The sequence below is a fragment of the Urocampus carinirostris genome, chromosome 7, assembly GCF_059441175.1.
Source record: "Urocampus carinirostris isolate Australia breed hairy pipefish chromosome 7, RoL_Ucar_1.0, whole genome shotgun sequence".
In the NCBI taxonomy this organism is placed as follows: Eukaryota; Metazoa; Chordata; class Actinopteri; order Syngnathiformes; family Syngnathidae; genus Urocampus; species Urocampus carinirostris.
In genome coordinates this window covers 11,593,088-11,618,997 of record NC_142355.1, presented here as the reverse complement: position 1 = coordinate 11,618,997, position 25,910 = coordinate 11,593,088, and the positions used below count along the sequence as shown (strand labels likewise).

General features: G+C 41.8%; 1 protein-coding gene across 2 annotated transcripts in view; it reads left to right on the top strand.

Moving 5' to 3' along the window:
- The window catches only part of tango6 (transport and golgi organization 6 homolog (Drosophila)), a 41,461-nt gene extending 25,322 nt beyond the window's left edge, over positions 1 to 16,139 (top strand). For both annotated transcript variants that reach the window (XM_088339753.1, XM_088339754.1), the window contains exons 16-19: positions 25 to 183; positions 2,622 to 2,773; positions 6,319 to 6,432; positions 15,774 to 16,139. In XM_088339753.1, coding sequence (XP_088195879.1) covers positions 25 to 183; positions 2,622 to 2,773; positions 6,319 to 6,432; positions 15,774 to 15,950 — 602 coding nt within the window. In that variant the 3' untranslated portion in view covers positions 15,951 to 16,139. The remainder of the gene's footprint in view (positions 1 to 24; positions 184 to 2,621; positions 2,774 to 6,318; positions 6,433 to 15,773) is intronic.
- The last annotated feature ends 9,771 nt before the right edge of the window (positions 16,140 to 25,910 follow it).

The window sequence follows — 25,910 nt, the reverse complement described above, 5'->3', positions numbered from 1 at the left end:
TGAGTAATACATGGTTTTACACAGGCCTTGCTTTACTGGCTGATTTCTGCCCCGAGAGAATTTTGGAAACGTTCCTGAAAGCCTTTCAAAATGGTTCTACGCTTTCTACATCCAGCAAGGATCATTCTTTGGAATTCCGCCTTAAAATGGGGGAAGTCCTAATGAGAGCCAGCAGAGCCATGGGTGAGCGTTATCACATCATTTTTTACTACACAATGATTAAAATGATGTTGATTGTCATTTATAATTATTAAAGAGACGTTACTTACAAGATTAGACGTGGCACTCCAGGATAAACACGTAATAAAGACTCAAAAGGGAAAATATGATATAAAAACAATGTCAGGATAAATCTTTACAAAGTACGAAAGATTACGCTAACATGAACGTGTAAAAATAAAAAAATCAGGTCGTTTACAAGTCATTTAGCACCCGGGTCTCCACAACAAGTGATGAGCGGTTCATTGGAAAGGGGTCTCCGTTCCAACACCCTGAAAGTTAGGCTCCGTTCCAACACCCTGAATGTTTACCTTGAATGTTTAACGTAAACATCAAGCTAACCCAGGCTAATTGTACATTCGCGTTATCGTAATCTTCCGTACGAAAGATTACGCTAACATGAACGTGTAAAAATAAAAAAAATCAGGTCGTTTACAAGTCATTTAGCACCCGGGTCTCCACAACAAGTGATGAGCGGTTCATTGGAAAGGGGTCTCCGTTCCAACACCCTGAAAGCTAGGCTCCGTTCCAACACCCTGAATGTTTACCTTGAATGTTTAACGTAAACATCAAGCTAACCCAGGCTAATCGTACATTCTCGTTATCGTAATATTCCGTACGAAAGACTACACTAACATGAACGTGTAAAAATAAAAAAAAGTATAAAGAAAATAATTATGGATACGATTTCTTACATATGTGGTGGTCAGCAGAAGGCGCAGGTGGACGGCCGTTGCTTGCTTATAGCACTCACTCCCTTAGCCACATCACTAGATTTCACAGCCTCCTTGTTCTTTAGTATCGTACTGATCGTAGATTTAGCCATGCTGTATTCCCTAGCAAGATCAGACACTCGCACACCTCCTTCATATTTTGCTATTTTTTCTTTCTTAAATGCAATAGTTGTACGCACTACTTTTCTTTTTCACCTGTAGCAACGTTGCTGCTTGCACTGACTTTCTTCGGAAGCATAATTAGGGGCTAAAACACTTCGTACACCTATATTAAAAGCAAAAGCAAAACGAAGCACGTCCGCACGCGACAACAGTTGGTCACGAAAAGAGCGATCTACACCCGTACGCCGCATTACCGGCGTTCGAACTCCGATTTTTTGACCGAACAGCGAAAAAAGAATTTCTCGAAATTTTTGGTCGTACTCCGATTTGTTCGAACTGAGAGGCGTTCGAAAACCGAGGTTCCACTGTAGTGCCCCTCAGCTCAGAGAACAAATTAGCGCGGCGCCAAAGGCTCAACCCAGCATATTAACCAATTAACCAAAAGAGGAGGAAAAAAGGGTGCACACCATGGCCTTGTGATCTTTTATACCAGTTATTTTGATCAACTTTGCATTTATGGGGACCGGAGGAGGTGTGACAGGCAGCAATTCCAGGCAGGAAGTACCAACTACCTATGCGGTCATTAGAATTGGATAAAAATATGATTGTCTTTTTAACAATACAAGTTTATGAGACTCTGGCGGGACTTATTAATCCCTGGTTGCCCGTCAGAGACTTTCAATGGTATAGGAAACACTGGAATATATGCCAACTTGTTCCCAATCTTTAGTAAACAATGTGTGATGGCTCTGGAAATGCAGGTCCTAAGTTCTAAAATAAACAAAAAGACCCTGAACTTGACAGGAGCTTAATTCACAAATTGAAGTCAAATTCCTGCTTTTACTCCCTCATTTTACTCTGTCCCTCTTTTCTTTCTCTATGTCTCTTTCTTTCGCTCTCTGTTTCTATTTTCTCCTTTGTTTCTGTCACTCTTTCTAACATTCTCTTGTTCCTCCTTACTTTTTGTCTCTTTGTTTCTATTTTTCTGTCATTTTCTTCTCTCTCTCTTTCTTTCTTTCTCGCTCCTACTCTCTCTTTTTCATTACCTCTCATTATTTGTCTCTTTGTCCCTTTTTTGCTCTTTCTTTCTCTCTTATCCTTTCGCTTTTTCTTTGTTTCTCGGTCTTGTTGTTCTTTGTCTTTCTTTTCCTCTTTTACTTTCTCTCTCTCTCTCCCCTCCTTGTGTTTTTCCCTCTTTCTTGCTATCTCTTTAATCAACTAGTCCAAACCTTGTGAGAATTTTTATTGTACTACGTGGCCTCTGACCTTAAATGAGATTGACACTTCTGCCTTAAAGGGATAGTGCGACATCTATCAAGCAAAAAAGAAGAAGACTTATAGCACATGAAGAAATAAACATTTAAAACATGAACCTGGCCCTTTCACGCAAACTCCTGCTCGCTGGGCTGTTTGCACATTCAGTCGTTCATTCCTGGTATTTGTCGTAGCCTGTGATACACTTGCCAACTGTGGTTTGTTCGAGGAGCCATTTTGCATGTATGTTTATTCATCACTACACTGTACCTTTAAAGATATCAGCCATCTTCTTCTGTTCTCCTCTTTCAGGCGAGTTAGCACCTCACTTGGGCCGTCCTCTAGTGTCAGTGTTCCTGAGAGGAACCAAAGACTCAGACCAAAGCGTTCGTGCCAGCAGTCTCTCTAACCTGGGGGAAGTTTGCCAGAGACTGGACTATGCACTCGGTTCAATAGCGCAAGAGGTAAGCCGAGATCAATGGTAGTACTGTACCTTTGTTTTTTTTTCTCCAGAAAGGCATTATTCACTATTTTTGCACATGCTTCTATAGCAGGGGTTGAAAAGCATGATATAGACAAGAAAGAGCCATATAGGATCGGAAAAATATGTCTGGAGTGGCAAAAAATTGGAAGCCTTATATAAGAACTATAAGGAAGGAAACACATACCGTATCTATCTACATTCATTGGAAAACATTAATAATGTTGTTGTTGTCCTATAGAAACTATACATTTTTCCATTATCAAAGTTTTTGAAAAAGCGCCAGGTAGCCACCAGGATGCGCCAAAGAGCCGCATGAGACTACAGGGCAAGTTTAGCAGGTGGAGAATTCTTACTTTCTTGCTATAGAAAGCATCGCCCTCTTTAGTGCTTTCGTCTGTGCAGAACGTTTTGTTGATATGATGGCAACTGTTTGTCCAATCAGAATGCAGAACACAATGCACAGTGAAAATCTATGAGCAAAACTCAGCTAAGTATTACTGTACTAATAAAGTGTTGATTTGGTGCCACTCTTGCCCCCATTTACTCCAACATTCAAATAGCTAGGTATATATATTTTTTACATATGATTATGTATTTATTTTAATAAGATATTTATTGAAGCGATTCGCAGCCGAGTGTGAAGCGGCCGGGATGGGGATCAGCACCTCCAAGTCCGAGGCCATGGTTCTCAGTCGGAAAAGGGTGGTATGCTCCCTCCGTGTCGGGGAGGAGGTCTTGCCCCAAGTGGAGGAGTTCAAGTATCTTGGGGTCTTGTTCACGAGTGAGGGTAGGATGGAACGGGAGATCGACAGACGGGTCGGTGCAGCGTCTGCCGTCATTCGGACCCTGTACCTGTCGTGGTGAAGAGGGAGCTGAGCCGAAAGGCAAAGCTCTCGATCTACCGGTCGATCTACGTTCCTACCCTCACCTATGGTCATGAACTTTGGGTCATGACCGAAAGAACTCGATCCCGGATACAAGCGGCCGAAATGAGTTTCCTCCGCAGGGTGGCTGGGTTCTCCCTTAGAGATAGGGTGAGAAGCTCAGTCATCCGGGAGGGACTCGGAGTAGAGCCACTGCTCCTCCGCGTTGAGAGGAGCCAGTTGAGGTGGCTCGGGCATCTAATAAGGATGCCTCCTGGACGCCTCCCTCGGGAGGTGTTCCGGGCATGTCCCACCGGCAGGAGGCCCCGGGGACGGCCCAGGACACGTTGGAGAGACTATGTCTCTCGGCTGGCTTGGGAACGCCTCGGGGTCCCGTCGGATGAGCTGGAGGAAGTGGCTGGGGATAGGGACGTCTGGGCTTCCCTTTTAACACTGCTGCCCCCGCGACCCGACCTCGGATAAGCGGAAGACAATGGATGGATGGATGGATTTATTGAATTTAATTAAAAAACATCTGCCCTATCTGTATTTCATGGGGAAATTTCCAATGCATATGATCAATTTTAGGGACATCATTCATTACTTTGTTTTGATTCTGAGCGTTTCAAACCCTGTTTGATTGAATAATTTATTTATAGACAAAAATTATGTACTTTTAGATGTCTAAATGTGTTCATTCATAAATGCATATCGTTGCTGCTATTCTAAAAAGACCTACAGACGCCTCCCGACTTACGTACATTCGACTTATGAATTTCGGCAGATACAATCATTCTTTTCTGGATGTGAAAAAGTCCACTTCCTCTTCCTAATTCGTATATAAACATCTCTCCTTCACCTGCTCGCAATCCCATCGCTGCCACCAAAGTAGCGTGTCGTTATGTGTGGGTAATGGATTGCTCGTTTATGAAAAAAATATTAAACACTTACGGTCTCTTTGTAAACACTCTCTTCAAAACTAAACTCTCGCGCTCGCCTACACTCACGCACCAACTCTCGCGACATTTGTCGCCCTACTGACATCATTCATGCGCAGCTCACATTCTACCCCTACACTTTGACATATTTATTGTTTAATATCTCGTGCATCCATTCAATATGGTTGGTGTAAAGTGTAAAGAAGAGGCGAAGTGTTTCTTTTGTAATGAAAGTGGAATAAGAAAGCTTGATGCGGTTGAGAAAATGGTTGGAGCGCTTTTTTTTCGCCCACTTTTTACGACGGAGGAGGACCTCTCCCAAAAGTAAGTTAAACGTCACTTTATTTATCTTTTATAGAGCATATTATTTTATGAAAAGTTTATTTTTTTTAGTACAAAACAATACTGGTTACTTATACATAAACTTACTTCTATAAACCTTAAACATACATAATAGAGTACTGAAGCAACTTACAAACAAATTCAAAGTACAAACTCGTTCGTAGGTCGGGCAGCGTCTCTATTTCAGTTTTTCATCATTTTTTATTTTTGTCTAAAAAAATGCCCCAAAATTAAGATAAGTCTTTAATATCCTTTCCCTCAAAAATTGCAGAGGTATCGGATTCAAGACTTTATCACTAAGTAAAAAATATATACAATTTTTTTTTTTTTTCTGAGCATTTTAACAAACTCTTTTTCATTTACTGTGGATCGCGATTCAAAAGGTTTGCCTGCCTCTGTTTTACAGTCAAAGTTTGTGCAAGTGATTGAAATCCTTGAAAAGTGCTCGAATTTTGGATGAAGTTCTTGTAAATGCTTGAAATTGTTGCCTTGTTTCACAAGGTTGCTTAAAAATTATGCTGACACTGCTCCCTGGTAGCTTCGTTTTGCCATTTCATCTCTTCATTCCTTGTGATTAACGGCAGTGGCCATTAGTTTGTACGGTGTCATATTATGAAGCGTAATTGCCCCCCTACGGTTGGCATCCAAGAGGATAGGTGTATACTACACCAAAACGGGGCACTATGAAATGTGTATTAGTGCAAGGATTACGTATCAATTATGGACATTTATCAAAGGCCATTCAAAAAATTAAGGTAGCATTTCCTAGTGGTAATTTGTAATGGGGAGAACTTCCTGCAACTGAAAATGTGAGCTGCATTTTCAATTTTGCCCAACACCTAGATAGGGAGAGATTTGTTTAAAGAAAATATTTGTAATTACCTCATGTGCGGTCCCTTCTTAAGGTTTTTTCATTTTCCTCATGTTGAGGTTTTTTAGTTTTTCCTTGCCCTCATGTAGATTTTAGATCAGGTGATGGTGTAATATTAGTCTGTAGTCTGTAATAGTCTGTGGTCTGTGCAGCCCTTTGAGACTCCTTGTGATTAACATGACATGACATCTAAAAATCACATGTTTTGATAAATACATATGCAAGATAAAAAAATATATTTATTTAAACAGCAGATATATTTGGGGCTCTGCAAAATTCATGATTCACACCGGATTTTATTCTTTTAAGGGTACTGGAGAAATTGGAAAGTTGGCTTTGAAAGTCTTTGAAAAGTGATTGAGTTTGGCCCTGAAAAGGGTGTGCGAACCCTGTACAGTGCAAGATGCACATTTCTTGGATCCTTTCTTCCATCATTTAAGTTTGGACCAAAGCAGAACTGTTGCTTGCAAATAATCCTACCAGTGATGCGTCTCATTTTTGTTTCGTTCAGCTGAGCTCGTGTCTCACTGCCCTGATAAAGACAGAGAAGGAAGCGGAGGTCAGAAGAGCTGCTGTCCATGTTATCGCCCTGCTGCTACGAGGCCTCAGTGACAAAACCACACAGGTACAAACAAATCACAATAATTAAAGTTGCAGACAAAAAATGCAGGGAATGGTCAGGTTAACATGACCATTTTTTGTTTGTTTTATTATTTTGTTTTAATTGGTAACCAGGGTTACAAACTCAAAACTATTTCAGTTTGTACTATCATATTACAGCATCCAAGGTGACTGACGATATAGCATAAAAACAAACCAACTCAATTTACGCTCAACAACAAAAAAGAACTAAAAACAGAACCCCCCTCCCCCCCAAAAAGTACTTTGTCATACCCAAATAGAGCGAATACAGTAAATCGACACACTGCTGTAGGGTGGCTCCCCTTACGTGAGACACCTAAAAGCATTATTGTAAAAAAAGGAAAGGGAAATTACCCAGAATTTGTGGTTTTGGTCCAATCTGGATTATGCATTTACATCAGGAGTCACCAAATATAAGGCCCAAAGGCTGTATCGGGCCCACCAGCATACTTAAAAAGTGGTCGGCGGCGCCCTCTGTTGGCTGCGGCTGCATCGGCTCGCTACAACGGGTCAGGTGCAATCGACATTTCGTTCTGTGTACATTGTTACACAGAATGACAATACAAGGAAATTATTATTATTATTAATCTAGCCTGCTTGATGATGCTGAGTAAAGCGCAAGAAAAAAACATAGCGGCTTCTAGTCAAATGATGACCTGTAGTTTTTAATATGTCCACTGGATGCTCCCAAGCCAGGGACTACTACACTCATTGTAGCTCTACCATTTATCAAACTGACATTTGCGCAAACGCCCATACTTTGATGAAAAATGCTTACATCAACACTTATATCAATGAACATACATATGTGTACTGTATATTAAACAACTGCTAATTTACAGTAAATAAATCACACTTTCGCATATGCCCAAACTTTTCCCGTGTTCATGAATTTTAACCTTAATTGTACTCTGCTTTCCTTACATTACCGTGGACATTGCAAATATAACTCGGCATGAATAAAAACAACCATTTGTTTGAGTCATCAAGAATCGAGAGTCTGGACCTAAATGTCATAAGAGGGGATTAAACTTGGAAGACATTAATAACACGTGAAACATGGTGCTCCTGTCAAGTGGGACCAAACTTGAACTTTTAGAATAGAAGAATAGAATTTACTTTTATTGTCATTCTTTGTAACAATGCACACAGAACGAAATGTCGATACACCTGACCCGTACAGTTAAACTGTAGCGAGCCAATGCAGCCGCAGCCAAACAGGGTGCAGCCATTTTAGTCTTTTAGGTGACCAAACCCCCCAATTCCAACCCTTAATGCTGAGCGCCAAACAGGGAGGCAATGAGTACCAATGTTGTAAGTCTTAGGTATGACTCGGCCGAGGCTTGAACCAGCGACCTCCCAGTCTCAGAGCGGGTGCCCTACCATCTAGGCTACCGAGCTGGTGCTATAAGGCAAGGTGTTACGTTTGGCATAAGAGTAACACTGCAAATCACCCTTAAAACACCATCCCTACTGTTAAACATGGTGGTGGCAGCATCATGCTCTGAGGTTGCCTTTCTCCAGCAGGGACTAGGAAGACCGTTAGAGTTGATGGGAAGATTGATGAAGCTAAATACAAGGCGATTATTGGCATCAAATCTGTTGAGATCTGCAAAATACCTCAGAATGTGGCGCAGGGTTACCTTCCAACAGGGCAACCCTACGCATAAAACAAAATGTCCAATGGAATGGTTTATAAAATACTTTTGCAAGACACTGTATGTTAAAAACAGTCATCGATTACTTGTTTAAGAACAGTCATCTCCAGGTCTTTGCAATCAGTTGATTCTTTTGACTTAAACCCCCTTCACATTTTTTTATAATTTTACCTTCATCTGTTGCATGCACAAAAGAGTGAACGTTGGGTTTGTGGGACAAGTGATTCTTATTTCTAAGAGCAATGTTAAAAGCTTTGTTTGTTTTTTTATCCAGGCCCAGCACAACCATGCATTTCACTTAAAATCATTTCCAGTACCAGTTAAAACCTCCCAACAAATGGACAACTTTTGCCTTTTGTCCTTTTTGAGAAGGTATAAATTTGAGTCCCTGTCTGTTTGAGATGACTCACAGTTCTAGATTTAGTAGAGGTCAAGAGTTGATGGTTGCAACTCTAATTTTTATTCTGTTTTCTCCACTTTTTCAAACCTTTGGATGTGGCACTTAAACAGTGTTTGCAACATAGCACAGTGAGGTGATTACCATGGGAAATCAACTGAAACAAAAATACCAGAGCAGGAAATAGACATGAATGCAGTGTAGAGGATATTGACCTGCATTGTGATGTCCTCGTGAGTACAGTGTTGATACGGGGGCTTGAAATCCTTAAATACTTGAATTTTTGGGTGTGTTTTCAAGGATTGGAAAGTCTGCTTAAAAAGGAGGCTGAAACGGCTCTCTGCTCACTTTGCTATTCCATTTCGTCTTCCCTCGTGATTAATCAGGGTTCCTGTGGATCCTTGAAAAGTCTTAAAATGCATTGAATTCATTATTCTAAAAATATGTTAACCTGAATGCCCATTTTGCACATCTGGTGAGCTACTCCTCTTGCACTATCGGCACTATGGTGAAATACTATACGTAGCCATAATACAATACAACTTTTACTTATATCTGTACATTCGAGGAAACTGTGCGGGTCAGATGTATCGACATTTCGTTCTGTATACACGTGTACTAGAATGACAATAAAGTAGATCTGGATCTGGATCTGGATAAGGCCTTAATTGGCATTGAACGACTGAAATCCAACTTTCGACAGTCTTAAAAATGTGAACGTATTAATAATATTTATATTTGTTTAAACCAAAAACGATTCATAACATTTATCAATTGTCTGAATAATTGCAATATCGCTTCATAACAATTTGGTTTCAGTCGGACTTTTCAGAGCAGACGCATGTCTTAGGTCTACCCATAATACACATTGCAACTACGGACAGAGATGTTTACTTTGGCTCATGGGAAAGTGTCAATTTAATGAGAATATTTCGCTGTGCCTATCATTGTGACATCAATGATAATAACAACAATAGCAATAATAACATTTATGATATAATAATAATAACAATAACAACAAGGTTAACTATAGTTGTAAACACAGTATTTCCAATCTCTAGTCTCACTCATACGCCATTTTCTTCATCTCTGTATTTTGCCAGTAATGTTTTTTTGTATTTATATTTGAACAGTTGGACATTGTTTGATCTCGTCTAGTAAATTGTTCCAAAGCTTGACTCCACACACAGACACACCCATACTTTTCCTGGTGGTTCTCACCAGTGGGATTTACTACAGCCCCTTAAGTTATAACTTCCCTCTTTCCGAGTGAATAATCTTTGGATGTCTTTCATCTCATCTCATAAGCCGTACCGCTTATCCTCATTAGGGGCTGGATCCCATCTCCGGGCAGTGGGCAGGGGACACCCTGAACTGGTTGCCAGCCAATCCCAGGGCACACAGGGACAGACAACTCATTCGCTCATTCACACCTAGGGACAATTTGGACCGGCCAATCCACCTGAAATGCATGTTTTTGGAACGTGGGAGGAAACCGGAGTGCCCGGAGGAAACCCACGCAAGCACGGGGAGAACATACAAACTCCGCACAGGAAGTCTGGAGCTGGATTTGAACCCACGACAGATTCCCATGACATGAACTGTGCCGCACAAGCGCTAACCACTGCGCCGCTTTGTTGACCTTAAATAGCAGTTGTGAAGTGAAAACATTTACTAAATCATCCCATTTTAATAATTTGGACCGCAGGAATACCAATTCACCCAAATTTACACCCCATGCAAGGCATCTACCTGCTTATCAGGGCTTTATAGATTCAACGTCTTGCCCAATATAACACGGAGGAGCAGGGAATCGAACTTGCGACCTCTTGATCCCAGCGCTTAACCTCCTGAGCTACTGAAAGTCCCTTAAAAGTGCTGTAATTTGGCCAGAAACAAACTAAGAGAACAAAGTAAGAGAAAGAGGTGCAATGTAAAGTGTTGGTATTGGGAGTGAGAACAATGACCAATCCCTTTAATTCAGCCACGGAATGTTTGACTTAATTTTAGCCTCTCACCAAGCTTTAGAAGGGACACTCCCACCATGTTTAGGCTTCCCCCTGTTGATAATTGCTGCTTGTCAGAGGTAACATAAATCTTAACATGCTGTTAATAGTCAAGCAAAAGAGCACATGTTACTGTTTGAGACAGAGAGGCTATTGCGCATGAGCAACTGGCAGCAGAAATTATATCGACGTAAGAGGCCTAATACTGTTAGAAAAATGTCTGGCGACAATCCAGTGAAGAAAATAAGTACCGTAATTTCCGGACTATAAGCAGCCACTTTTTTTCCCAAATGTTCAGCCCTGCGGCTTATTCAGTGAAGTGGCCAATTTATGGAATTTTTCCAACGGCCATCGGCAGCGCTGGAGTATAAAAGGTAAGATTAAAACCAGTAGAATATGTGCGCCAAGAAAGACTGCAACCTCTAAGTTTAGCTATGCACTGTCTATAAAGTCAAGGTACGTTCCGATAATGAGGAAGACGCCCTTGGTGGCGATAGTTATGTGGAGGAATCAAAAAGAAGGGGCGGAGCAAACGCGGGCTGATGGGAAATGAGGTAAAGCTGAGTTACCGGTAGATCTGTCTGTTGTCGCAGCGGACAATAGTGGATATATATTTTTCCCACCCGTAACTTTGGAAATATACATTTTGTTTCCTTGGATTACTTTCAACGGGACCCGGACTTTACAAGTCTGCATCATACTTTAATTACGGGTATCATTTTCAATTCATGATGCCGACTCTGGGTCCAGGATTTTGTACTACAGGGAGTGCAGAATTATTAGGCAAGTTGTATTTTTGAGGATTAATTTTATTATTGAACAACAACCATGTTCTTAATGAACCCAAAAGTCTCATTAATATCAAAGCTGAATATTTTGGAAGTTGGAGTGGGGCTTTTTTAGTTTTAGCTATTTTAGGAGGATATCTGTGTGTGCAGGTGACTATTACTGTGCATAATTATTAGGCAACTTAACAAAAAACAAATGTATACCCATTTCAATTATTTATTTTCATCAGGGTAACCAATATAACAGCTCAACATTCACAAATATACATTTCTGACATTCAAAAACAAAACAAAAACAAATCAGTGACCAATATAGCCACCTTTCTTTGCAAGGACACTCAAAAGCCTGCCATCCATGGATTCTGTCAGTGCTTTGATCTGTTCACGATCAACATTGCGTGCAGCAGCAACCACAGCCTCCCAGACACTGTTCAGAGAGGTGTACTGTTTTCCCTCCTTGTAAATCTCACATTTGATGAGGGACCACAGGTTCTCTATGGGGTTCAGATCAGGTGAACAAGGAGGCCATGTCATTAGTTTTTCTTCTTTTAGACCCTTTCTTGCCAGCCACGCTGTGGAGTACTTGGATGCGTGTGATGGAGCGTTGTCCTGCATGAAAATCATGTTTTTCTTGAAGGATGCTGACTTCTTCCTGTACCACTGCTTGAAGAAGGTGTCTTCCAGAAACTGGCAGTAGGACTGGGAGTTGAGCTTGAGTCCATCCTCAACCCGAAAAGGCCCCACAAGCTCATCTTTGATGATACCAGCCCATACCAGTACCCCACCTCCACCTTGCTGGCGTCTGAGGCAGACTGGAGCTCTCTGCCCTTTACCGATCCAGCCACGGGCCCATCCATCTGGCCCATCAAGACTCACTCTCATTTCATCAGTCCATAAAACCTTAGAAAAATCCGTCTTGAGATTTTTCTTGGCCCAGTCTTGACGTTTCAGCTTGTGTGTCTTGTTCAGTGGTGGTCGTTTTTCAGCCTTTCTTACCTTGGCCATGTCTCTGAGTATTGCACACCTTGTGCTTTTGGGCACTCCAGTGATGTCGCAGCTCTGAAATATGGCAAAACTGGTGGCAAGTGGCATCTTGGCAGCTGTACGCTTGACTTTTCTCAGTTCACGGGCAGTTATTTTGCGCCTTGGTTTTTCTACACGCTTCTTGCGACCCTGTTGACTATTTTGAATGTAACGCTTGATTGTTCGATGATCACGCTTCAGAAGCTTGGCAATTTTAAGAGTGCTGCCTCCCTCTGCAAGATATCTCACTATTTTTGACTTTTCAGAGCCTGTCAAGTCCCTCTTCTGACCCATTTTGCCAAAGGAAAGGAAGTTGCCTAATAATTATGCACACCTGATATAGGGTGTTGATGTCATTAGACCACACCCCTTCTCATTACAGAGATGCACATCACCTGATATGCTTAATTGGTAGTAGGCTTTCGAGCCTATACAGCTTGGAGTAAGACAACATGCATAAAGAGGATGATGTGGTCAAAATACTCATTTGCCTAATAATTCTGCACTCCCTGTATCTATGAAGTTACAATTGTGGAACTCACAGCCAGTCCTGATGTAAACTCGTGAATGCGTCATGAGGCGGCTAATACATGGGTAAGGCTTGTGTAAGTACAAAAGTGGCAGATCACCTCAAAAGTGGTGGGTGCGGCTTATGATCAGGTGCGCTCTATAGTCAGGAATTTACGGTATTTGAACACCCTGCTATTTTGCTATTTGTCCCACTGAGAAATCATGGAGGGGTCTAAAATTTTTATCGCAGGTGCATGTCCACTGTGAGAGAGATAAACTAAAAAGAAAAATCCAGAAATCACAATGCATGATTAACAATTTATTTGTGTGATACAGCTACAAATAAGTAGTTAAACACCTGTGTATCATCTAGAATTCTGACCCTGAAAGACCTGTTTTTGAATTCGACCTGCACACCACCTATCCTGAAATGGATGCACTTGTTTGGGGTCCTTAGCTGCACAAAGACACCTGTCCATCCCATACAATCAGTAAGACTAACTGCTAACATGGCGAAGACCAAAGAGCTGTCCAAAGACACCAGAGACATATTTGGACAGCTCCAAAAGGCTGGAAAAGGCTACAGAGCAACTGCCAAGCAGCTTGGTGAAAAAAGGTCCACTTTTGGAGCAATCATTAGAAAATGGAAAAAGCTAAACATGATGGTCATTCTCGGAGTGGAGCCCCATGCGAGATATCACCTCGTGGGGTCTCAATGATTCTAAGAAAGGTGAGGAATCAGCCCGGAACTACACAACAGAAGTTGGTCAATGACCTGAAAAGAGCTGGGACCACCGTTTCCAAGGTTACTGTAGGTAATTAACTAAGAAGTCTTGATTTGAAATCATGCATGGCACGAAAGGTTCCCCTGCTTAAACCAGCACATGTCAAGGCCTCTCTTAAGTTTAACCATTTGGATGATACAAAAGAGTCACGGGAGAAAGTTTTGTGGTCAGATGAGACCAAAATCGAACTTTTTGGTCATAATTCCACTAAGCGTGTTCGGAGGAGGAGTACAATCAGAAATACACCATCCTTACTGTGAAGCATGGGGGTGCTTTGGGTGTGTTTTTCTGCACATGGGACAGGACGAGTGCACTGCATTAAAGAGAGGATGACTGGAGGCCGTGTATTGCGAGATTTTGGGGAACAACCTCCTTCCCTCAGCCAGAGCATTGAAGATGGGTCGTGGCTGGGTCTTCCAACACGACAACGACCCGAAGCGCACAGCCAGGAAAACCAAGGAGTGGCTCCGCTAGAAGCATCTCAAGGTTATAGCTTGGCCCAGCTAGTCTCTAGACCTGAACCCAATTGAAACTCTTTGGAGGGAGCTCAAACTCAGTGTTTCTCAGGGACAGCCCAGAAACGTGACTGATCTTGAGAAAATCTGTGTGGAGGAGTGGGCCAGATCCCTCCTGCAGTGTGTGCAAACCTGGTGGAAAGCTACAGGAAACATTTGACCTCTGTAATAGCAAACAAAGGTTACTGTTCCAAATATGAATATTCATTTTCTCATGTGTTCAAATGCATATTTACAGCTATATCACACAAATAAATCGTTCAAAAAAATCATGCATAGTGTTTTCTGGATTTTTCTTTTTAGTTTATCTCTCTCACAGTGGACATGCACCTACAATGAAAATTTCAGACCCCTCCATGATTTCTAAGCGGGAGAAATAGCAAAATAGCAGGGTGTTCAAAAACTTATTTTCTTCACCCAAGGTGACAATTTAATAGATAGATAGATAGATAGATAGATACTTTATTCATCCCCGTAGGGAAATTCACACTTCCAGCAGTCTACCCCGTTGTTTATTAACAGATTAACATGATGCCCTAGGGGTGCCTGTAGCGGAGTGGATGACGTCACGCTAGTCCAAAAGTTCGACATCCCTTGCGGCAGATGGAAATCTTTTTCTTTGTGTCCAGGGATACACCACCTCGTGTTAGGGAGTCCGTCTCCTCTCCGATTCCCCCCAGCTTTCGTGTCTCTGTATAGCAGCGTTGAAGCCGGATAGTTCCGGGTGGCTACACGTAAGCGTCCAGAATGCTAAACGTGAGCCACGTTTCCGCAAAACACAGCAACTGCGCTCCCTGTGCACTTCGATGTTTTCCACCAGCACTTGATGATCTTATTTGGTCATGAGTTCGCATTTACCATGATTGCGGATGGTACCGAAGACTTATAACGCCGCTAGCCGCTTAGCTAGCTTTGGTTCTTCCTCCACGATAGGCCCCTACATCATGCCGGCACGAGGATTCTTCAGGGCAAGGAGTTGATTCCTTGAATAAACGCATTCTTGTGCGCTAAAACCCATGTCCATAGGATAGAAGTAATCCATAGTGTAGTTGTCAAAGCGGGGAAAAAAACACCGAAGAGAGAAGCAGACAATAAAACAAAAATCTGGGAGCTGGAAAGGCAGCCGCTCATGGCTTATGCAAACTGAGGAAGAACATCCGCATAAAAAAGCCCGAGATTCAAACTCAGAACCTCTTGAACACAAAGCAGTTGTGCTATCACCCAGACCGACCAGCCTCCACACCTATATTGGATGCAGTGTTTCCTTTTTGATATCCAATTACTGGTACGTGCTGGTCAGCAAAATTCTCTGGCTATGCAGCCCTCAAACAAACCCCCTCATCTTCCACATCCCTTTAGAATACAACTGTCTTTATTGTCATTGATAAGAACAGAGAAAATTGATGAGCGCTTCAAGAGGTGCTCATTTCGGACCTGGCTCTGTTATTACTAAACAGCTGCGGCCGTGCACCATCTGCACAGGTTTAATGATACCCGCTGAGGTGAGACCAGACAAAGGCGAGGTCAAGTGGCCACGGTGCAGGTCGAAAGACCACGGGAGGATTATCTCTGTGTGTGTTTTAAAATTTTTGAATGTCTCTTCTGCTGTGTAACTTGTATTTCTTACTCGTGTGTCCATCAGGTCCTCCGCGATGTTTTGTTGGACCTGTACCGAGCTCTCAAGTGGGCGGTGCGATGCGACTCGGACCAGGTGGTAGTGCTTCACGCCCGGCTGGCTCTGGAGGAGCTGGACGATGTTATGAGAAGCTTCATCTTCCCCAAACAGAGGCTGGAGAAGAAGATAGTTGTCTTGCCTTAGATGTTTGATGACGCTATTATGACAGAATCATCACACATCGTGTTTTTCAAGACTGGATCATCTTGGTATATAGCAGGGGTCTCCAACGTGGTGCTGAAAATAGCTCACCAGTGATTTTTGTATCCAAATCCAGCTATAAACTTCTCCATAACAGTATCTCGGACCTGCCTGGTGTGTTCCTCGTTCTTCATGATGCTTTAAACCACAGGTGCCAAACAGGCGGCCCGCAGGCCTAATCAAGGATTGAATCCGGCCCGCGAGACAACACTCAGAGAAGCGCAAGAGAAAAACAAGCTGCAGGTTGAAATATGTCAACTTGATGTTGCAAAAGAAAGGTGCTTTGAACAAAGACACTACTTGTATTTCTTTTTTTTTTTTTCTCTCTCTCTCTCTCTCTCTCTTTCTCTTTCTCTTTCTCTTTCTCTTTCTCTTTCTCTCTTTTCTCCCACTCTGTTTCTGTCTCTCTTTTTCTCTTCCTTTGTTGCTCTTTGTCTCTTTCTGTGTCTTTTTAACTTCTTTGGCTCTAACTTCCTTTTTTCCTTTTCTCTTTCTCTTTTCCTACCCTTTACGCTTTCTTTTCTCTCCTTCTGTCTTTCTATTTCTCTTTGGATTTCTTTCATCCTCTCCCTTTCTTTTCCCCCTCTCTCACGACTTTTTATCTCTCTTGTTTCTCACGCTCTCTCCCTCTCTTTCTTTGTCCCGTGCTCTCTCCTTTTCCCTCCCTCTTTCTCTTATTTCTTCATCTCTTTTTCTTTCTCTTTAATCTACTAGTCTGCCCCCCGACAGAATGTTTGTTCTATCGTGTGGCCCCTGAGTTAGAATGAGTTTGACACCCCTGCTTTAAACAGACCTCTGAGATGATCACAGTGCAGGTGCATTCATACAGAGACTTGATTACACACCGGTGGATTCCATTTATCATTGTTAGTCATTTAGATCAACATTGAATCGTTCAGAGATCCTCAGTGAACTTCTGGACAGTTTGCTGCACTGAAAGTAAATGGGCTGAATAATTTTGCACACCCACTTATTCGTTTTTATCTGTTAAAAAAAACCATAAAGTGTGTTAATCCCTTCATAATCGTGTCCCACCTGTTGATGCTTCACAAGAAATTAGTTTTTTATAAATATACAGGAGAACACTCTATATATGTAGAAAACATCTTTAAGTTGTTCCTTAGAATTGCAAACTGTGCACCCGTACATACAAAAGCTGGGCATGTTGTTTTTACAAATTGCGACTCCAAAAAGCAACTCAACATACGAATCTTACCTCGCTCTATTTAAACTGGAACTCATACTTTCGCTAGTTTGGAACAGCACTGCGCACACATTCTCTGTTGATGGTGGTCCTGGGTCTTATATTAAATACAATATACAACAATAATGTTAATAATGCTAATATCGGTCGATCCCCTAACAATTAGGGTCGTAGTGGCACTATTTTCCGTGGTGTGTTTTGGGCAAGTACAGCCTGATGGCGCCCATCTCTCTCCAGGCCCACATATGATTCCCCTCGGTCTCGAACCGTCGACCTCGTTTCTATTTTGATTGTAGTTTGCCACTTGCTGTTTTAAACAAGCACATGTTGTTGTTGTCTTTTAATATTCTGGAGACTGATTGTGTAACTCTAACATCTTCGTTTTTTTTTATGTCAAAAAGTTGGCATGTATGATAACTTACCATTTATGAAATGGGCACGGCAAACATGTTGCTGATGATGTATGTCCTTGGTCCACCCAGTTCTTTTAATCGCTTGCAGCCACAGGCTTCAACTGCCCCTTTTAAAATTGCGACTCTAAAAAGGCAACTCAACATACAAATCTTCGCTCGCTCTATTCAAACTCGTACTCCTGCTGTTTTGGGACAACACTGCGCATGCATCCTCTGGTGATCTGCTGATGACGTAGGCTGGAATGGGGTCTATATATTAGATGAAATATACATTAATAATAATATTAATAATGTTACTATTGGTTGGTTAGTATGTCTTGGGCAATTACAGCCTGGTGACACCCATCCAGGGTTGGGTAAGGTTACTTTAACTGGATTACTTTCAATTACTTTTGGATTACTCCAATACCAAATATGCTAATAAAAGACAAAAGAAACTAAATATGAATAAAATGACTAAATTTTGTGCAGGCTTTGGGATTAACGGAATACATGGAACGGCAAAAATGATGTTGGCAAGCTGGATTTATTTTCATTTTGTTTCTGTCGCATTTTGTGCCGGAGATCAAAGAGATCAAGGCCAGGAGAGAAAGCTTACCACGTGTTGTGAGTCATAATTGTATTCATATTTAGTTTCTCATCTCATCTCATTAGCTACACCGCTTATCCTCAGTAAGGTCGCGGGGGTGCTGGAGCCCATCCCAGCAATCATCGGGCAGTGGGCAGGGGACACCCTGAAATGGTTGCCAGCCAATCGCAGGGCACACGGGGACAGACAACTCACTCGCCCATTCACACCTAGGGACAATTTGGACCGGCCAATTCACCTGAAATGCATGTTTTTGGAATGTGGGAGGAAACCGGAGTGCCCGGAGGAAACCCACGCAAGCACGGGGAGAACATACAAACTCCGCACAGGAAGTCTGGAGCTGGATTTGAACCCACGCAGGAGGTTCCCAAGACATGAACTGTGCCGCACATGCGCTAACCACTGCGCCGCCGTGCTGATATTTAGTTTCTTTTGTCTTTTATTAGCATATTTGGTATTGGAGTAATCCAAAAGTAATTGAAAGTAATCCAGTTAAAGTAACCCTACCCAACCCTGCGCCCATCTCTCTCCAGGCCAACATATGTTTCCACTCTGTCTCGAACCGGGGACCTTATTTATTTCTATTTTGTTTGAAGTTTGCCACTTCCGGTTTTTAACAAGCACATTGAAGGATTTTATACATTTGACTATGAAGGATTTTATACGATTGAGTGCAAGTTACATTTATTGAGTTTAATTCTGTAGTTATTTACTGACTGTGCCTTTATTCAATGAGCAGTGAAAATTCAGGGCACCCTGCTAGGAAATATTGTTTACAGGGATGGCGGGAACGGGACGTAAGGCTGATAAGATAATCGGCACATCCGACGACGCAGAAAGGCCCTGATGACTGAGGATGGCAGGCATTGTTATGAGAAACTCTCTCCGCTGTTTTGAGTTTTCCAGACATCGCGGCGAGGTGGTGGAGCTCACGTGGCACGCCCATGGGAGGAGCCGGCACACCATCTTGCGAAGAGGCGTGGGCCGAGAGGAGAAGTGAGAGGACTTCAGAGAGGCTTCACAGAGACTCCAATGACACTAATTCGGCCGTATTTGAGTTCACTTAGTTCAATTGTTAATCAAATTTAATCTGCCTCCGTGTGAAAATGTCGGCTTATCTTGTTCATCTTTTCCATCAAGAAACGAGCGCGCATTGTTGGGTGAATGTAGTTTCTGTTTGGTTAATGGAGTCAGATAACTAATTCGAACAATTTGATAAACGGTACATTTTAATAATTAATGCCCAACAAAATATATATGTTGTTTTTTTAATATTCTGAAGACTGATTGTGTAAAAACAGAGTAGGCGATAACATCTACTTCTTTTTAATGTCAAAAGGTTGGCATGTTTGATAACTTACCAGATATAATATGGGCACGGCAACATGGACGTTGCTACTGATGTCATCAGCAATGTTCCCTGTAATATTCCACGGGTCTGAGCGTTCACACATAGTCTGTGAGCAGCGCTTGAAACAACAGTGAGCAACCATAATCCCAAGTGTGGCAAGATAATTCATTATCAAACATGTCCAGAACTTGACATCACGTTACATTTTGCTGAGTTTCCGGCAATGCAAAATTATTTTTCTCTTTCGAATGAATTGACTCACGTACTATTGCAAAGGTTGTACGGCCTACAAACGTCGTTTGTTCTTACAATTCTTTCACAAGATTTCCTTTTCTTTTTATTTCCTGATATATTTTGTCGCATAATACTAACATTTTTGGGGGCTTTTTTAGTCGGTTGTAAGATACAGAACTGTACTTAATCACATTTTTTAGTGGAAGTACAATGTTGGCAACAAGATTCACTTGATATAATTGGAAATTATTTGAATGCAACACAAACTTTTTCTTCTTTTTCCGTGTTTTTTTTCTACTTTTTTTTAAAATTCCTTTAAAAAACAATCTCATTGTGTTTATTTTTTCCAAGCTGTTGCTTTTTTCTTTTTGTTCTCTAATTACTTTTTTCCTACATTTCTTTCTTTTCTTTTTAATGGCTTTTCTAAATTTTTCCTTCTTTTTTTTCTCTTCCTTTTGTTTCTTTTTTTCTCAGCTTTTCACTACTTTTTCATTTTGGTATTTTTTTTCCTTTTTGTTCTATTCCCCCCTTCTTTTAAGTCATTTTGTGCATAATCTTACTTGAAATTTAGTCAGGTTGGGATTAAAGAAGCAAAAACAACCTGAAGAGCCGTTTAGGACCCGGAGGAGCCGGTTCCTTTTAGTGAGCCGAGCCGAAGAAGCCGGTTCTTGACAAACTACTAACTTTACTCGACTTCAAAATACCGCATTTAGCACACAACGTCAGGGGAACCCGTTTATTTTTACCTTCATGCACTGTAACTTTGACTTAAGTCGCTTCCTAATTAGTATTTTTGAGCCCTCATTCTTGTGCGCTGAGAATGTGCGAGCAGTGCGCAATTGCGCACGCGCGCAGCTTAGAGGGAACACTGGTCATCAGTCCACCCAGTTCTTTTATTGGCTTGCAACCACAAGCCGATCTGCAACCTCAGTGGAAATGTTTAAATCTAAGCTTAAAACTCATTTCTACTCCATAGCATATGAATAACCTACTCTTCTCGTCGGCTGAAAAATAGTCTGTGTAATATAGTGTGATAATCTGTGAAGCCCTTTGAGACTCTTCGTGATTTAGGGCTATACAAATAAAAATGACTTGACTTGACAAGCTTCTAAAATTTCGACTCACTGTACAAATCTGCGCTTGCTCTATTCAAACTCGTACTCCTCCTCCTGCTATTTTGGGACAACACTGCCCACGCATCCCGTGGGGATCTGGTGTTGACGTGGGCTGAAAGGGGGTCTAGTGCTCATCTAATGTAGTTTGCTTTTTACAAGTGCGAGTTGCACCAAATGGTCTTCTCCAATCTTCGAGCTAAAGGTCACGCATGAATATTAGGTTGTCACAATGCGACAAACCCTTTCAGCCTCATTCCCCCTTTAACATAAACGTCCAGCCTTTTGTTATTTGATGTTAATGAAGTGCCTTGAAGTGGCAGCCTCGTATCGATCCCAGTGAGGCACGCAGGCAACCAATTTCATGGAACCCGCAGCAGCTAAGCCTCCAAAGCAAGGGGGGGTAAAAAAGGGAGGGGGGGGGAGAATAAATAAGACCATAAGAGACGCTTTGAGGCAAGGCCAGGGCTAGCTCCATGCATCTAAACAGTTCCATAACTTGTCCCTGATCACAGAATACTTCAGCCATCAACATGTTCAGAAGGGTGGGGATGTTTTCTATTTGATTCAAAATCAGGGTTGGGTAGGGTTACTTTAACTGGATTACTTTTGGATTACTCCAATACCAAATATGCTAATAAAAGACAAAAGAAACTAAATATGAAAAAATTGATGACTCACAACATGTGGTAAGCTTTCTCTCCTGGCTTTGATCTCTTGGATCTCCGGCAAAACTAACATAAAATGCGACAGAAACAAAATGAAAATAAATCCAAACAGCTTGCCAACATCATTTTTGGCGTTCCATGTATTCCTTTACTCCCCAAGCCTGCACAAAATTTAGTCATTTTATTCATATTTAGTTTATTTTGTCTTTTATTAGCATATTTGGTATTGGAGTAATCCAAAAGTCATTGAAAGTAATCCAGTTAAAGTAACCCTACCCAACCCTGTTCAAAATACTACTAAATACAGTTATGGTTTTCCGTCAGTACGAGGACGATTAATTTCTCCTTATGGAGATATTCCTCTCACCGTATATACTCCCATGCAAGCTGAATTTGCAACAATAAAATTAAACACTGAAATCCGGGGTTTCAGCTTGTATGCGCATATTAGACTGTGTCACCCGTTTCGAATGGTAGGCAGCACGTGGTGAGGCTTATACAGGAACAACAAACTAACGGGAAATCAATGGGGTAAACATGAGCACAGAATTCATGGTCAACGTGTGCTGAATTTTGGTCTTTTCATTCATTATCTGCGCCTCTAATCCTCAGTAGGGTCGCGGGGGTGCTGGAGCCATTCCCAGCCGTCTTAGGGGCAGTGGGCACGGGACACCCTGAACTGGTTTCCAGCCAGTCGCTCATTCACACCTAAGGACAATTTGGACCAGCCAATTTACCTGACATGCACGTTTTTGGAATGTGGGAAGAAACCCTAGTGCCTGAAGGAAACCCACGCAAGCACGGGGAGAACACTCAAACTCCGCACAGGAAGGCTAGTAGCTGGGTTTGATCCCATGACCTGTGAAGTGCACCGCGGATGCGCTAATCAACCACTCACCCACCGTGCCGCCCGGTCTTTTCATTTATAAAGTTATTTTTGCAATGCACCAAGCCTGGAAAAACATCTTGGACAATACCCTGAAACAGAGGAAATCTTTGAGGTGATTGAAGCCCAGAAACAAAATTGATATGGAGTTTCTCATATAAGTTTTCGTTGACCAACTCTCAAGATTTGGAGAAGCCAAGAAATATGAAGTATCCATTACTTCCACAGTTTGGTGTACACGTTTTTCTCTATTATGTGGCTATTTTTAAGCAGATTTAGGGGGTTGGTTTTTATGCAAGTATCATTTATAACTGAATAGTTCATTTCTGAGTAATATACTGTTTTTCGATGTCAGTAACCTGAAGGGTAACTGAATTAGAATAGAATAGAAATGTCTTTATTGTCATTATTATCAATAATGTTGAAACATTGTATGCAACGAGATTGGACATGGCACTCCATGGTAAACACGTAATGAAGACTTTAAAGAGATAAATGAGATTATTTTAAAATGTCAGAATAAATAGGCAAAAGATATTTACAACATAATACTTAAAGCCTGGCCCAAGTTTTAATAATAGTGCAATTAAAGAATACTGCATCGTGACAGTAGTTCAATGAAAATTAGTGCAAAAAAATTTAGCAAATTCCCAAATAACTCGCAAGATATATATTTTCACAGTTTTGTGCACTTGTTTAGGATGGTGATGGCCCTGGGTAAAGTGTCTTTGTCCTTTTTTCAAGGGACCTGTGGCGCCTACCAGAGGGCAACAGGTCAAAGAGGTGTGGCCTGGGTGAGAAGAGTCCTTTATAATCTTGTCGGCTATTCTGCGGTATTGCAATATCCTCCAAACTGAGCAGAGAGCATCCAATATTTTTCTGGGTTGTGTTGATTATTCTCTGTATGTTTTTCCTGTCCGCTAATGGGCTCCAAGCGTACCACAGTTTTTAATGTAGTAACTAGTAACTATTGTCTTTCAGAAAGGTGCCCTCCACTGGCTGCATTGCGGTGAGAAAGTAAAAGGGATACGGGGGGCAAGCATGGGTAGTAGGAGGGAGTACAAGGGGGAGGAGAGGGCGGTAGTGAGGGAGCCAGGATGGAGTGGAGGCTGGATTTGGAGCTGAAACTGCGACACAAGACAAGAGGAGCGTTGCAGGTGAAGTATGCACGACCTTCAATCGTCTCGACTTTCCAGTGGGCCACCAAGATGAAGAACTAGGAGAAGAAGGAGACTGATCATTTCCAATTTTCAAGCTCTTTAAAGAGAGAAAGAAGGAAGGTGACGCAGATGAAGAACTAGGAGAAGAACAAGAATGATCATTTCCAATCTTCAAGCTCTTCAAAGAGAGAAAGAAGGAAGGTGACGCAATCTTCTCGACTTTCCAGTGGGCCACTAGGATGAAGAACTAGGAGAAGAAGGAGCCTGATCATTTCCAATCTTCAAGCTTACCATCAGAGAAAAGGGGAGGGTGATGAAGAACTAGGAGAAGAATAAGAATGATCATTTCCAATCTTCAAGCTTTTTAAAGAGAGAAAGAAGGAAGGTGACGCAATCTTCTCGACTTTCCAGTGGGCCACTAGGATGAAGAACTAGGAGAAGAAGGAGCCTGATCATTTCCAATCTTCAAGCTTACCATCAGAGAAAAGGGGAGGGTGATGAAGAACTAGGAGAAGAATAAGAATGATCATTTCCAATCTTCAAGCTCTTTAAAGAGAGAAAGAAGGAAGGTGACGCAGATGAAGAACTAGGAGAAGAACAAGAATGATCATTTCCAATCTTCAAGCTCTTCAAAGAGAGAAAGAAGGAAGGTGACGCAATCTTCTCGACTTTCCAGTGGGCCACTAGGATGAAGAACTAGGAGAAGAAGGAGCCTGATCATTTCCAATCTTCAAGCTTACCATCAGAGAAAAGGGGAGGGTGATGAAGAACTAGGAGAAGAATAAGAATGATCATTTCCAATCTTCAAGCTTTTTAAAGAGAGAAAGAAGGAAGGTGACGCAATCTTCTCGACTTTCCAGTGGGCCACTAGGATGAAGAACTAGGAGAAGAAGGAGCCTGATCATTTCCAATCTTCAAGCTTACCATCAGAGAAAAGGGGAGGGTGATGAAGAACTAGGAGAAGAATAAGAATGATCATTTCCAATCTTCAAGCTCTTTAAAGAGAGAAAGAAGGAAGGTGACGCAGATGAAGAACTAGGAGAAGAACAAGACTGATCATTTCCAATCTTCAAGCTCACCATCAAAGAAAGGGGGAGGGAGATGAAGAACTAGGAGAAGAACAAGACTGATCATTTCCAATCTTCAAGCTCACCATCAGAGAAAAGGGGGAGGGAGATGAAGAACTAGGAAAAGAACAAGAATGATCATTTCCAATCTTCAAGCTCTTTAAAGAGAGAAAGAAGGAAGGTGACGCAATCTTCTCGACTTTCCAGTGGGCCACTAGGATGAAGAACTAGGAGAAGAAGGAGCCTGATCATTTCCAATCTTCAAGCTTACCATCAGAGAAAAGGGGAGGGTGATGAAGAACTAGGAGAAGAATAAGAATGATCATTTCCAATCTTCAAGCTCTTTAAAGAGAGAAAGAAGGAAGGTGACGCAGATGAAGAACTAGGAGAAGAACAAGACTGATCATTTCCAATCTTCAAGCTCACCATCAAAGAAAGGGGGAGGGAGATGAAGAACTAGGAGAAGAACAAGACTGATCATTTCCAATCTTCAAGCTCACCATCAGAGAAAAGGGGGAGGGAGATGAAGAGCTAGGAAAAGAACAAGAATGATCATTTCCAATCTTCAAGCTCTTTAAAGAGAGAAAGAAGGAAGGTGACGCAATCTTCTCGACTTTCCAGTGGGCCACTAGGATGAAGAACTAGGAGAAGAAGGAGCCTGATCATTTCCAATCTTCAAGCTTACCATCAGAGAAAAGGGGAGGGTGATGAAGAACTAGGAGAAGAATAAGAATGATCATTTCCAATCTTCAAGCTCTTTAAAGAGAGAAAGAAGGAAGGTGACGCAGATGAAGAACTAGGAGAAGAACAGGACTGATCATTTCCAATCTTCAAGCTCACCATCATAGAAAGGGGGAGGGAGATGAAGATCTAGAAGAAGAACAAGACTGATCATTTCCAATCTTCAAGCTCACCATCAGAGAAAGCGGGAGGCAGATGAAGAACTAGGAGAAGAACAAGACTGATCATTTCCAATCTTCAAGCCCACCATCAGAGAAAGGGGGAGAGAGATGAAGATCTAGGAGAAGAAAAAGACTGATCATTTCCAATCTTCAAGCTCACCATCAGAGAAAGCGGGACGGAGATGAAGAACTAGGAGAAGAACAGGACTGATCATTTCCAATCTTTAACAGCTTCATCAGAGAGAGAAAGGGGGAGGGAGATGGTCACTAGGGGTGTTTGGGGGGTTGTCTCACAGAAGTGGTCTAGGCTGCCGGCT